The 14,446-nt window shown below is 39.1% G+C and overlaps 1 protein-coding gene across 6 annotated transcripts in view; it reads right to left on the reverse strand.

Moving 5' to 3' along the window:
- Positions 1–7,524, reverse strand: part of CTBP1 (C-terminal binding protein 1) — an 87,137-nt gene extending 79,613 nt beyond the window's left edge. For 2 of the 6 annotated variants that reach the window (XM_006111639.5, XM_006111640.5), the window contains exon 1: positions 7,312–7,523. In XM_006111639.5, coding sequence (XP_006111701.1) covers positions 7,312–7,351 — 40 coding nt within the window. In that variant the 5' untranslated portion in view covers positions 7,352–7,523. Of the gene's footprint in view, positions 1–6,095; positions 6,182–7,311 lie in introns of all 6 variants that reach the window. The other 4 variants (XM_006111636.5, XM_075930925.2, XM_075930926.2 and 1 more) reach the window with 4 other exon arrangements.
- Positions 7,525–14,446: the final 6,922 nt, after the last annotated feature.

The raw sequence follows: 14,446 nt of genomic DNA on the forward strand, positions 1-14,446 counted from the left end.
AAGCAGCAAAGTTGGTGAAGGGGGTGGAGAATTGAGCATCCCCTGATGGAACCAATGAACAAAAGTTATAATAATTAAATATGTAGGTGCACAGAGGGGAGAATATGCTATTTAGCATACAAGGTACTGAAAATATTAGCATCCTAGGCTTTGGGCCACCTGTAAAAACATTTGAATACATATGAAATACATTTTTAAATATATATTAGATGGCACAATAATACTTTCAGTTTCTGAAGGATCCCAAAGTACATTACAAACATTCAAACCCACAAAACTGCTTCAAACAACAACTGTCAGAGTGGCACAGGATCAATATAAAGCCGTTTAGGACAGACAGCGAGGACTATCTTAAGGGGTAATTTATTATTGCCCGAGTTAGAATTTAGCCAGGACTATAAGATTAATACTCCGAACATAAAATACCATGGGGTTTTCAGCCAAGATCTCAATTGTGTGTATCATCCAGAAGGCATTTTGGTAAGAAGGAGACCTGATGCAGCTAGTATATTCTAACCGCACAGGAATGCACACATACAACATCAAATTGTATCAACGAGTGAAATAATTCCTTTCAATTCTGCTCTTTTTATGAACAGAAAAATCAACATGAGAAAAGCTCTGAGTCACATTAATGCTATTCAGCAAAGTACAAGAAGCACATTAAGATGTTCAGTAGACCACAAATGAGAAAATGCTCATTATCTGGGTGAAAATGAACAGTTTCACATATCTGGTAAAGCACATTAAAGAGAAAAAACATTTAAATATCAGTTTAAAAGTTTGACTACTGGCTTGCAGTTATCTCTACCAAACAGTTTCGTCCTGCATGACTCTGCAAAAATTAATGCTATGCGCTCAACGTGGGCCACACATGAGTCATTTGGGAACTCTGATGAAGTGCTGTACACAACAGTTTCAGGTGGGAGACGTTTTCTTTTCATTATTCTGAAATTGTTTCCCTGTGAATGTGTAAAGATACAAGGGTATTTTTGTACCACTTGTATTAAAAATATTGGGCCAGTTCTGAAAATTCATATTCGCACAAAACTCCCATAAAAGCCAACACATTTTTTTCCTGGGACCAGTAAGGAAAGAACATTTGTATTTGGACTAACAGTAATGCTGCCACTGGCTCTGCCCCTACCTCCATCCTGTGACTTAGGAGAGTCACAGAAAGTGCAGTGTGAGGAAGAGGAAATGCTGCCCCAGGCAATGTTCACTTTCAGGAAATTCTGCTGTGGATCAGCCATAATATGGCTGGAGAAAATACTGTTTTGGTATAGCTTCTTCCTGGTTCATTTGCACAGACTCTGGCTCACCCATAGGCCACAGAACCGTTTTACAGAGTGAGGTAAAGTGGCTACATATAGCAGGGGATGAAATTTCCTGCCCAGCTGCTTCTCTTCTTTGCCTGACCCCACCTGGCTTATGTTTTCACCTTTGTCCCCTGCACACCAGACGGTGTGTGTAGTGGTTATTAGTGAGGCCACTGCTCACTTGCTTGCTTGTTGTATTATAGGATGGGATTGGACACAGCCTCTGATATACGTACAATGCCGGGACAAGAATGCAAGCACCCTAGGCTCCTTTGTGCCTACTTCATATGGTGAGGCAGACAAGTGCTTACAGTTCATGCAGTGTTGACATTAACCTCTTCTAAAGGGGCCATGCATGAGCTGACCTAGTACAGAGCGTAATGGAAGGTGCACCTCCTTTTAAGACCAGGGCAGAGCAGTGATTATGCTCATGTAGCAGTGTCCTGAATTGTGCACAATGCCTCCAAAAGCTCCTGCCAGGATGGTGTACAGCTCTGAACACCCCCACCACAGGGGTAGAAACAAATGCTATAGTTCGACCAGAATATCTGAAATAAACAGGGCTCGACACATCCATTTATCTACTCGCCCATGGCGAGTAGATTTTGCCCGGTTGCCGGCGGTGCGTGCATGCACAGTGCGGGTCTGGCTCATGTGTGGTGCGGGACTGGCGAGTGGATTTCGCCGCCGTTTGTCAAGCCCTGGAAATAAATATTTGGGTTCTTTAGGAAGCCTTTCACTGTATATCCCACAAGAACAAAAACTAGATTGTGAACAGGAATTCAAAATCCTGACTCAAAGTAAGGAATTTTATTTCTTGCATTTCATATTTTCACAGCAGAATCCTCCTCCCCTTAAAAGAAATGAAAAAACCCACCACTAATAAATTACTATTCTCAGGATAAATTCTGAGAGGCAGAGGCAGAAAGCGTGAACAACCTTCATTCCACACTTATGTAACCTTGCCAGGAGTGCTATAGCAAGTGGAAAACAATTTTGGTACTGAGGTTCTATAGATCCTGACCTGTGCTTATAACTATTTTAAAAGGAATACAATCCAGTCCGTAAAATATCTAAAACCAGGTATAGTTACAGAATCAGACGACTTCACTTATACTTAAGCATAAGAAAACCACACACAAACCAAAAATCAAGTCCATACTCTTTGTATTACAAAAGAAAGTTTCCTTTGGGAAACTTCATGTTTAAACCATTGTACATGCCAGTGCTCTCAGTCAATGTTAATCTTATTCCTTTTACCAAAAACATTTAGTCTAAGTAGAGAATACATAATTTAGAGGGTTGGGTTTTTTTAGCTTTCCCATATGTCTCATAGTCCTTTCAAGCTTGCTTTTTACAAACTTCTGATCCTGATACCTCACATCATAGTCACTTTCTGATTAGATAAGGATGACAGGATTAAGATTCCAAGTCTGTGGAAGAGAGGAGTCACAAGGGAACAGCAGATATTCCATCTCCCCCAGAAAAGACTATTTATTTTATGCCATTGCTTGCTCAAGGCAGTAAATTTTCCCTTGTTAAGTATCAGTAATGTGCATCAGAATACGGGAAGCATTATATACAAAATTAGAAAAAACAATTATCTATTAAACAATAACTAGATAATTATCAATTGGAATTATACAGGAAACATGTTTCATAAGGGAGACAAATGAGTTTATAGTTTTCCTAAAAAATAAATGATTGCTCTATTAGAGCAAATTAAGTTATGTTTCACACAACAAAAATAACAAGTAGTCCTGTAGCACCAACAAAAACAGGTAGTGTTTTCCTTTTACATAAATTCTTGAAAAAATGAGATAGGTTTCTCATCAAAAGGACTTATATTTTTATAGATTTTCATTTCTTTACCTTACTAGTTACACTATTTCCTTTACAGGAAGAGTCACTTTTTCTGTAGATGCTGCTTACAGTGGCAAAGGTTTCATCACACCTCAGGAAATATCTTCAGTCCCCTTTTTGGACCACTGGCACAAAGGGAACTGACTCTGCCCTTGCAAAATATTTCATTTTGCAGGGGCTAATTAAACAGCTCTATGAATCATGTATAGGGTGGGCTGGGACAGGAGGGAATATGGCCAAAACATAGTGCACTCCAGCTATTCTCTGACAGTGTAATAGCTCATAGAAGATAGCACAAATTACAGGAGGCCTGGGGCTGTTCTAAATGGTGCCTGGGATTGCGCAGGCCCCTGGCCAGGACCAAAATTTGGGAGGCTCAGAAGTGGCTTACCCAAATTAAGTGCAGTAAATTAAAGAAAATATCTGAACTTTACACACCCCTAAGCAAACTGTTAAACACTTGGTGCTCAGAACAAGATCTGGCCTCCAACCCATTCGCAATTTGCGATTTCCTTAGCTTTGCTCCCACTGGATGCTGTCATTACATCACTTTGTGCCAGGAGAAACTTGTAATCTACTCCCTGCACATTAGTCATTCGAGGGTGGAATGAGAATATTTTGGAATCAAAAGAAATTCAGACCAAAAGATTACTTCTAAAACTTCCAAAAACAACAACTTACAAACAATGTATAGTGTCCTAATCTTAATTTAAATTGCTAATTATGTTAGAAGGACAAAGTTCATATGTTTCTGGCAATCTGAAAATGGCTGGTTTTATAATTACAAGTGAAGAATTTCTTCTACCCATTTCTAGTGTGACTACACGCATACAAACATCAGTTTACATTGCCATCTTTGCTTTTGAGTTGGTAAAAGAAAAGTGGATTGTGAAAGAAACCATGAGTTGTATCCTATCGCCTCGATGAGGTATGCTCCAGATACCCTTATCCCCGGAGATAAGGAGAAAAGAGGTCTGTCCTACAATTTTTATCTTGATCTTATATCTCAAGTCACCTTTTACTCCACGTCATGCCAGCCCAACTTTCTCATTACGTAATTACAGCAGCCTTAGATGAAACTGCAGTGTTGCTGTGGGATTTGGAAGCCTGACATACTGTAGCCCAGAGAATAAAAGTATCACTTCATCTATGTTCCCAGCTGGCCCTAGAAGCAAGAGCCTTAATATTGCTATTGAATCCGGGTCTCTAATTGTCATCCACCCAGAATTTCTTAAAGAAACACAGCTATTACAATTAACAGAGGGTAAGAAAGAGAAAATGGAAACTGTAGCCCTAAATATTCAGATGGCTTTGAATGAACAAGGCATAGTGCTATTTCACAGAAAAAAGAAAAGAAAGAACTGACTAGTCCTTGTGTGTCTTTTCTTATATGCGACCCAAGTCAATGTCTTAACATATGCTCACTGGTCATTCAAAATAGCTAATTAACAACCTAGTAATACTTCATTCCCTTAAGAACCAAATAAATACACATTTTAAGAAAACACTGAAGTTTTCCCAAAAGGTACAATCCTAGCTAATTATCTAATTGCTGTAGATGTCCTTAGGTTGGCAGAGATGGGTTAAAAATGATGCTTAAGAACATGGGAATGAATGGTACGGTATCCATATAACACATTATAGTGGCAGCCTAATTATAATATCTTTAATGAGATTTTTAGAGCTAACTACTGTGACTGCTGCATTCATATTTTAAATAAAACTATAATTCTAAGCAATACAGAGAATATGTGAATACACAAGACATTCCAAAGAGGGAGTAGATACAATTACTCTTTGATGATGCAAACACTAAAGTTAAAAATAATAAAAAAGTGTAAGTCAAATAAACTAAAATATGTAAAGGCATTCTGAGTTTAATTTGCCACATTATCCTCTCAACTTGGGTATTATAGCACATATGGCAGGTCACATCTCCAAGAGTTCTAAGACAACCCATAAGAATTATTTGCATGCGCACTGAATGTTCGCATGCTGCAGTTAACTCAATCTACATACCACAAGACTGAATTTTAAAAAAATTCTACAAAACAAAGTTTATTTAATCAAAGTAGCTTCAGTAACAACTGTGCTAGTAAGTGTGGCTATCATTTTAGGATTTTTTTTAAAGCTGCTAATACATTTATAAAAAAACTAAGCTATGATAGAATCAAAGGATTTTATTAAAAGAGGTACAGAAAACAGACTCTGTACACTGGGCGAAATTATGCGTTCTGTCCCACCAGTGGAAATGCAGTGCAATTTTCTTGGAGTCACTCCAGACATACCAGAGAAGATTCCTGCACCCTGATTTTATTTCTGCTATTTGTATATGGATTGTAGCTTCTGCATAAGTATCAAGTGTGTTATTTAGATCTCTAAAAGTAAAGCAATATCTATCTATCTATATATTTAGAAGTGTAATTAACTGCAAAGAGGTAGCTTATGTCAGGATGGCCAAAGTAACAAATTATATAATATGTAGAATATTTTTAAAACATCAAGAAAATACACTGGTGTAATTTTGTTGCTTTATTACTGTCCACTACAGCAACAGTATTACAAATAACAAAGGTAGCAGTTGGCGCTGCTAATTTTAATGTTGAACTATGAGGAGGTCTACAATAAGGTACAAATATGACACTGAATCAGGTATATTGTGAAAATATTCTCTTCACTAGTTAGCTTTCTCCATATTAAGCTTATTGCTCTTTGCTTTTATTATTTACTAAGAAAACCAAGAAAACACATTTAAGGAGCTGATCTTTCCACCTATAGCAGCAATATAACAGACATATGTTTATTTGTGTTTTTGTTTCCTTTCTGCAGGAATATAATAATAAGATTGAAAGTATTTTAAACATGGACCTGACTGCTTGCAAAAAGACTAGAATGCTAAATAAACATACTTACATTTTCTGAGATCCAGGGAAAGGAATCTCTGTGAGGCATTAGAATCACACACATACATCCCAAATACTGTAATTCGTTTTAATTCACTGAAAAAAAGTACACATTCACTACAGTCCTATTAAGCCCATTAATTTAAAATAGGCTAAAAGGATGATTAGCTCGTGGCTGTTCCACCAAAGACTAAAAGCAAAACATTCTTCTTAATAAGAGCAAGAGTTGTTAAAATGTACAGTGAAGTTCAATTATTTAATTTAAGCCACACAGGTGAATTGTTTAAGAGAGCTACTGATAATGTCTAAGCATACATACACTCTTTCACTAACAAGAGTGCAAAGGTAGCCATCCGATTTGAAAAAAAATATTTTAAAATAACATAACAGACAATCAAATCTACACAGCAAATGAAGTTATTGTTTTAGCTCTATAGCTCTCTTTGGGAATCACTCGCTGTTAGAGTCTATATTTTGTTCCTGCTCATTTAAGATGCATATAACATTTTCCGATTGACAGAAGAATTTTAAGCAAAGCGATGAGGCAAACACTAACATCATCCCATGCATACTATCTACCTTCACCTTCAACAGCAGCAATCCATAAATGCATTAGCTAGCATTTTTTAAAGGAACTCAAAAGGTGTGGCGAAAAGCCTTAGCCTTCCAAATAAATAACCTGCTCTCAGACTTAGCAAAGTCATTTCCACATTTAGGCCATAAACATTTTTTTTACAGCAATCAAATGCTTTTAACTTCCTGTTTATTGAAACATTAGCACAGCTTTGTCTACATGGCATTTCCCTGCAGTTAAAAGCCAAGAAACTGCTTAATCCCCGAGCGTGTGTATAAGAGGGGGAAAAGAATTAAAATCCTGGGTACAGATTAAAAGATTATTTTAGTGCAGATTTTTGTATAAGGGGGAAACAAATCAACAGCCAAGTCCCTTCACTAGGCTTCACCGAGTCTGCTGCTTGCATTTTTTTTAAATCTATTTCAGCAGCAAAGTTGCTCGGCAGACAGTGTCTGGGCATCGGCACCTCTCCTTGCAAATAGCCGTACCTTGGCACCCCAGCGCAGGCTGGAAAAGCACTCCCTCCACACGCACACACACAAAGCAAGCAGGCGGCGGGGGGGAGGGGAAGAAGGCAGACAGCGAGATCCACGTCTCTGCAAAGCAATCGCAACGGAGGCCATCCGAACAAAATAGAGAGTGAAATCGTTACCTAGAGGCAAACCCTTGTTTAGCAAGTGAGAGCTTCCCATTGAGACAGCTGTCCAGGCTCTCTAGCAAGAGAACTTCAGTCCAGTATTACCAAAAGGGGGGAAAAATCCTAAGCATATGGCGGCTACTTCTATTTCCCCCCGAAGTAACACAGGGGCGCACACACACGGGCACACACACACAGCCTCAGCGCTGCTGTCTCTGAAAGTGGGAGAGGCTCCGCGGGCGGAGCTCCGCTCAGACAAAACTAAATCTCTCGTTTCCAAGCAAGGAAGGGCAACAAAGAGGAAACGGGAGGGAGGGAGAAAGCCACAACTGTTTAGTCCTCCTGTCCGTCTGTCCATTTCGGCACTAGGGGGGTGAGGAGAAAGGAGGGAAGCGGAGGAGGAGGGAAAGAACAAGAAAAAAGGAAAAGAAAAGAAAGAATGGAAACCTGAGATTGCTTTTGTAGCCTAGCAGCCATGCACTGAGTTATTTAGCTATTTTAACTGTTTGAAAAGTTTTACGGCATAACTATATGATGTGTTTTCTCTTTAGAACCCCACAACAAGTTCTGATTATTGCCTTTTTTATATTCTTATTTTGTATTATGCAATTTGGTTTAGGATTCCCCACCCCGTATACAGGAAGGACAATTTTAAATTGATCATTATTATTATTATCATTATTATTATTATTTTCTAAGGGCTTCACACTAATGGCAAATAAGAATAAATGTGTATCAGTTTACAGACCCCTTTTCAGTGGTTCACATTGTAAATAATTAAGGTCCAGTTCTGCCTTCAGTTACACTGAGGGGGCATGGACTAACTGAAATAGGAATTGCACTGGTGTAAGGGCAGAATTAGGATGAAAAGTTTCTTCTGAACCAAATCCTACCATTCTTCACTATCTAGCATACCTCCATTGATTTCCATCAATTCTAAAATGCCCACTTGATCACTATGTTTTGCATGTGCCCTATCTGTCTTGTTCACACAGAACATGGGTCTATTACAGATGTTATCTGGAGAGCCTGTCTCTTCAACTCAAGCTTTATGAGTTTATTTTCATGCTGCCTGGTGAGGTGAGGGGTTATTACACCCATTTTACAGATGAGGAATTGAGGCACAGAGATTAATGTAAAAAGTATCCATTAACTTTAGTGCTCCATTTCAGACACATACCGCCTGAATTTTTAGGGTACTTAGTTTTATACATACAGTATTTTATATGTTCAATGTGAAGCTCCCACAGAGTGCTTGCCCATTCTAGGGTCTTAAATCAGACATGCAGAAAATTAAGAAAACAAGATTAGCAACTACCTGTGAAAAGTCTGGGTCAAGTAATTTGAGTGGCATCATACAGGAATTATGTGGCAAAGGGAGAGATCAAATCTCAGTTCTCTAGAGCAGCATTCATTTATCTGGGGTCCCCTACCTTCATTCACTATCCACCTTCCAGTTTTCACAATAAAAGAGGCAGAGGTTCAACAGACAACAGTTTCTTTCCCTACACAACACTGATTCAATCAAAGAGAAGGTGCTTCCCGAGAAATGACAGAAGCAGGGGCCTTGTGAAAAAGAATACTATGTGATCCTGTAATTAAAGAGTGTATTATGATACAATGCACACACATATGGGTCTGAATTAAGGCTACACAAGGAATTTATCTGTTAAAATAAAAGTATACTTGTCAAATTTCCTGCTACAAAGCTTTCCAAATAAAAGTTGTCAGAATTTTGTAACACCAGCAAAACAAAGAAATATTTTGCCCAACTCTTGTTCTCAGCAATGGCTAAACTATTTTGGCTGATTTTTTCCTTTCAAAAATGCCAAAGGCAGACATTCAGCTTGTAAAATTTCAGCCCCAAATGGTTAAAGTTTGCCAAACTTATAAGCAATTGAAAACCAGGGCCTTATAATGGGACATATTAGGGACCTTAATAATAAGTAATGCTGCGAGCCTTGACTTTCATGATAGAAGCTAGTGGGTAGTATAACGCAATGCAGAGGCACAGTGCTTCAGAAAAGGTTCTTGAGGATGCATATCTTGGGAGAGTCGAATGCATTATCCACAAACTAGAATAATCAAGCAGAAACTTTAGTAGATGGAACTTGCAGAATTTCAGTCCTCAAATAAGGAGGGGAGAGGCAAAAAACACCCAATGAATTTGACCTGTGTTCTGTACATCACATTATACTATTACAACATGAATCATTTGGCCAATATTTTGGATCACAAATTAATCTAGTATATAAAGTCGGCAAAGTTTTTTTCTATTTTAAAATTTCTTCCACTGTTAATTTTTAAAGTTTCAAGAAAATGTAAAGGATGCCAGTAACAATACAATGATACATTCCTAATTAAAGCTGACCAAAATATTCATCATACTTCTTTATTACAAAGTTGCAATCAGGCATAATTAACAAATGAAATATATCTAAACAAAGACAATGTTACCAATGAAATATTATTTTCCTCATGAAAGAAGCTTAGGAGGAGGATGGAAAACTAAAGATTTTGTAAAGATCTACTGCCCGGCTGGGTCAGCTGACTTGCATAATGCAGTACACACTAAACTGTATGTGGAAAGGATCTATGAAGAATACAATTAACTCACGTAATGGCCGTGCACTTGCAGGCCTAATCATTTACTTGGACTGGAGCTGTAAGCATGGACCTATCTGATTCATAAATAGTTACTTGGAATTCTTTTCTTTTTCTGCATACAAGTCAGAGATTAGAGTCAATTACTTTAATCATTTCACAAACTTTAATTACACTATCAATTTAGCTCACAGTTCAAAATGTTTTATGTTTCAGTCAGGAACCAACTAGAAATGGAAACATTTGCTTTTAACAGAAAAGTCTGACAAATGAAAAGTGACCATGTTATCACATTCCAAAAATAAGCCACCAGGTTTGTATCTGCGGTACACAGCACTGAAAATAAGCCTGAGAAACCAGTTTCCGGAGTACTGTATTATTTTCTCCTCTGACATGTGTGCCTGCACACACAAAAAACAGGCTGCAGATTTTACTTACTTGCTAGCCTACATCTTAAGGTTATGGAAAGAAAGAGGAAAGTGTGTCAGGATTTGATTGGATTAAAATATAACTTTTATTTGTACTGTGTTTCTGTTCTCTCTCTCTCTCTCTCTCTTTAGGATCCTCCTCCCACTGAAGACAATTGCCAAGCTGCTACTAGCTTCAATGGAAGCAGGATCAGGCCATTAATTATCCAAGAATGTTCAATGATCCAATCTCTGGGTTTCAGTAAGGAAAATTCATTCATTAAGAGGAAGTGAGTTTGTTGTACATTTCTCTCTGCCTGCTGTGTTATTCCATGTCAGCTGAATTAATCAAAGTTACACCCTCTCCTCCTATGTGGTTTAATACTTCTCCGGGATGATCTAAGGTCATTATGATATCACTGCTGCACCTTTAAAGCTTAGGCTTCTGTGTGATTTAAAAATGCCATGGGGAAAGAGGCAGACAATAAGGTTACATTCTTTGGAATGGTTTCATTACACTTCGATACCAAGGTATTTGGTATATTAGAAATATCAACCCCAACTACCTATTAGATCCCTGTCATTAATAATTTACGGTAGTTTGGTAATACTGACACAGCACACCTGATGTCCAGATGATGCTCCTACACATACAGCAGTGGGGTGGTCAAGCATCTGGTTTCTGATCCAAAAGGGATGCTAGCAGCTTGGGTTACCACTGCCAACATGGCTATTAAAAGTCCAGTCAGCAGTGCAGTCAAGCTAAGGCAGACTCCCTACCTACCTTGGCTCCGTGTGGCTTCTGGAAAGCAACCACCAAGTCTCTGCGGCTCCTAGGCTTATAAGTGACCCAGGATCCTCTGCATACTGCCCCTGTCCTGAGCAACAGTTCCCAGGGCCAGCTCGAGCCATTCGTGCGTCCAGCGCATGCGCGGCCCCACCTTGGGCACGCGGCACATGCGTGACCCCGCCCCTGGGCACATGGCGCATGCACGGTGCTGCCCCTGCCCAGCCCAGCAGCCCCACGCAGCGCCCCCTATAATGGGGAGCCCCAGGTGGTAGCCCGGTCAGCCCGTAGCTTGGGCCGGCTCTGACAGTTCCACAGCTCTGTTTGGGCTGGAAGGGTGGAATGAGGGGATGGGATCTCAGGGAGGAGCAGAGTGGGTGTAGGGATCCGGGGAGGAGGCAGGACACGAGGCAAAACTAAGGTATTTGGTTTTGTACTGTTAGAAAGGTATTTTGTTTTTGTACTGGAGAGGCAACATCTGGAGTACTGTGTCCTCCATTACAGAAAGGATGTGGACGCCTTGGAGAAAGTCCAGCAGAGGACAACGAAAATGATTAGGGGGCTGGAGCACATGACCTACGAGGAGAGGCTGAGGGATTTGAGCTTGTTTAGTCTGCAGAAGAGAAGAGTGAGGGGGGATCTGATAGCAGCCTTTAACTACCTGAAAGGAGGTTCCAAAGAGGATGGAGAGAGACTGATCTCAGTAGTAACAGATGGCAGAATGAGGAGCAATGGTCTCAAGTTGCAGTGGGGGAGGTCTAGGTTGGATATAAGGGAAAACTATTTCACTAGGAGGGTGGTGAAGCACTGGAATGGGTTACCCAGGAAGGAAATAGAATTTCCATCCCTAGAAGTTTTTAAGTCCTGGCTTGACAAAGCCCTAACTAGGATGATTTAGTTGGGATCGGTTCTGCTTTGGGTAGGGATTTGGACTCAATGACCTCCTAAGTTCTCTTCCAGCCCTATGAGTCTATGATAAAGTTGGCAACTCTACTCAGGAGGGTGGAAAGTTTGTGAACTTCCTTCCACAGAATTTCCTCTGCATTCTTTGCCCCCATGGAAAACAGTGAGGGTCTAACCTCCAAATGTTTAGCATCTCAGAAAACTGTTGCGAGCATAAGTGAAGCACCTGTGCTTCCATAGAGGCATCTTAGTTCCAACTCTCTGGTATTTTGACTCTGCCCAGGCCTTCTGTCTCAGGGAATTCTCCAATAAGGAGGGAGCCCTGCTAACTTTCCTACTACGTGAGTGCTGTGTGCACATGACAGCTGGGCAGAAGTGACTGAGATGAATTCTTCCAGCCAGCCCAATCCAAACTACTTCCTATTTGTCTATCACTAGGGCACAATGGGCTGAGTTATTGATAGGGGGCTTGAAAAAATGGTTAGTTGCTTTATTGGCATTTGTGAGTGTTAATAAATGGCAGAATAATGGAAATATTGAAGCAAATAAGCAAATATATCTAAATCCACAATTTACAAGAAGAGAATATACATTGTCACAACACTAAAATTACAGCACAGTTAAGTATGCACTATGCAACAGTATACGCAGGTGCTGCCAGACGGGTTTATTTATCTGTTACAAGAGTCTCTATGATTGCTAATATAAAGATAACTTGAGGAATAATTAATAGCACAATCAACATCACAAAAAGAATTGCAATTCAATAATATTTTTACCAGGGAAACATGAGACAAAAATACAGCCAAGGCCATTTTCTCAGTGGGGTTGCACAATTGGGCAAATGTTGTTCTAAAGTGGAATTGTTGTTTCAGGGAGGGGAGTACAGTACAAAATATTATGACAAGGGGAGTGCTCTAAGTGAGGATAAGTTGGCATGAAGAACAGATGGAGTATTCAGTAACAGGAGGTTATTAATACTACAGTTTGGTATTCTCTACACTACCTCATGAAGGGACTCATATGCTTGCTCCTTTTTGGTGGTAGGCAGCCTAACAAATTATATGGATTGTAAATTATGCTGTAATTTTTCATATTTCATAGGAAAATCAACATAATTTCATGGATTTCAATAGAGCTATGCTGATTTACACCTTTGAAACTTAAATTTGGTAGACACATTTATTTTAATGGCCAGTATCAAATAAAGAATAAGGTACTAGAAAAGCATCAGAACATCCCTGAAAAAGAGAAACAAAGCCACCTCCCTCACTTTTTAAATTATTAGATTATTATTAATAATCATGTTTTTTTCCCTGAGGACTTGTGAGGAGGAAGGGACAGATCTTTCTCTCTCTCTTTCTCTATCTCATTCGACTGAAACAAGAAGCCAGTGTTTTCTTTTCTCCTCTCTCTTACACTGCTCTCAGTGGTCTCATTGCAGGCTAACTATGAGGGAAACCAAGAGCAGACCAGCTGACTCCAACACAGGCTCCATACCTTTTTACCTCCTGTACTCTTACTGATCCTTCAATCACAGCTGCACTTCCCTCAGACTATAATCTGCACAGAGCCAGCATATGAGAAATGTTCACAACATTTGATGTTTTCTGTGAAATGTTTGATAATTACAGAGATAATATTTCACATTAATGCATTCTGATATGGTAGTCTTATGGCATTTATTAATGGTAGTTCTATTTAGCAACATACTGTATTTTACTATATTTCAGCACTAAATGGTGCTGGATTTTCCAGGTCACCAAAATCAGTTTCTTTACTTCTTAGGAGTCAGCTTCTCTTGCATGGTGAGTGCACATGCTGTAGGGGGATAATATATTGTAAGAGAAATATATCTGTTAAGAGTTGTATGTTTCAATTAAGCACTAGACGTTCCGCAGGAATAGACCTAATCACAAGGGCATGACCTTGGGGAAGCCACAAATTAGAAGGCACAAATGTGCTTGCTCAGAAGGTATCTGAAGAAGGAAGTTTTATGCATTGTATTTTAGCAGTGATCCAACATAGTCTGTGCTTAAGTGAAGAATTAGAATTAGGGTCTACAATGTTTTTAGTTTTTGAGATGGCATTTATTTCAGATATTCCTGCCCCACGTTGCACTAACATACAACTTCCCTTATTCCGCTGTATCACACAGGCCTCACTTTGCCTAATTATAAAACTTGCACTGTTCAAATGAACATTAATGTTTCAATGTTACACTCACTGTAAGACCTTTGCCACATTCTGAAATAATGAAGTTTACATTTAACATTTCAATGAAATATTATAACTTTTATAGGTAATATATCATGACAATGCCATGGGGATCTCTCATATCTACTATCACAAGAAACAGAACATTGTTGAGAAAAGCACAGCTCAAATGTAGACTTGTAAACTAAACTAACTGGCTTGTAAACATAATATTAATAGAGATTTTCAGATT

The sequence above is a fragment of the Pelodiscus sinensis genome, chromosome 4 (genome assembly GCF_052426305.1).
Source record: "Pelodiscus sinensis isolate ZL-2025 chromosome 4, ASM5242630v1, whole genome shotgun sequence".
Taxonomy (NCBI): domain Eukaryota; kingdom Metazoa; phylum Chordata; order Testudines; family Trionychidae; genus Pelodiscus; species Pelodiscus sinensis.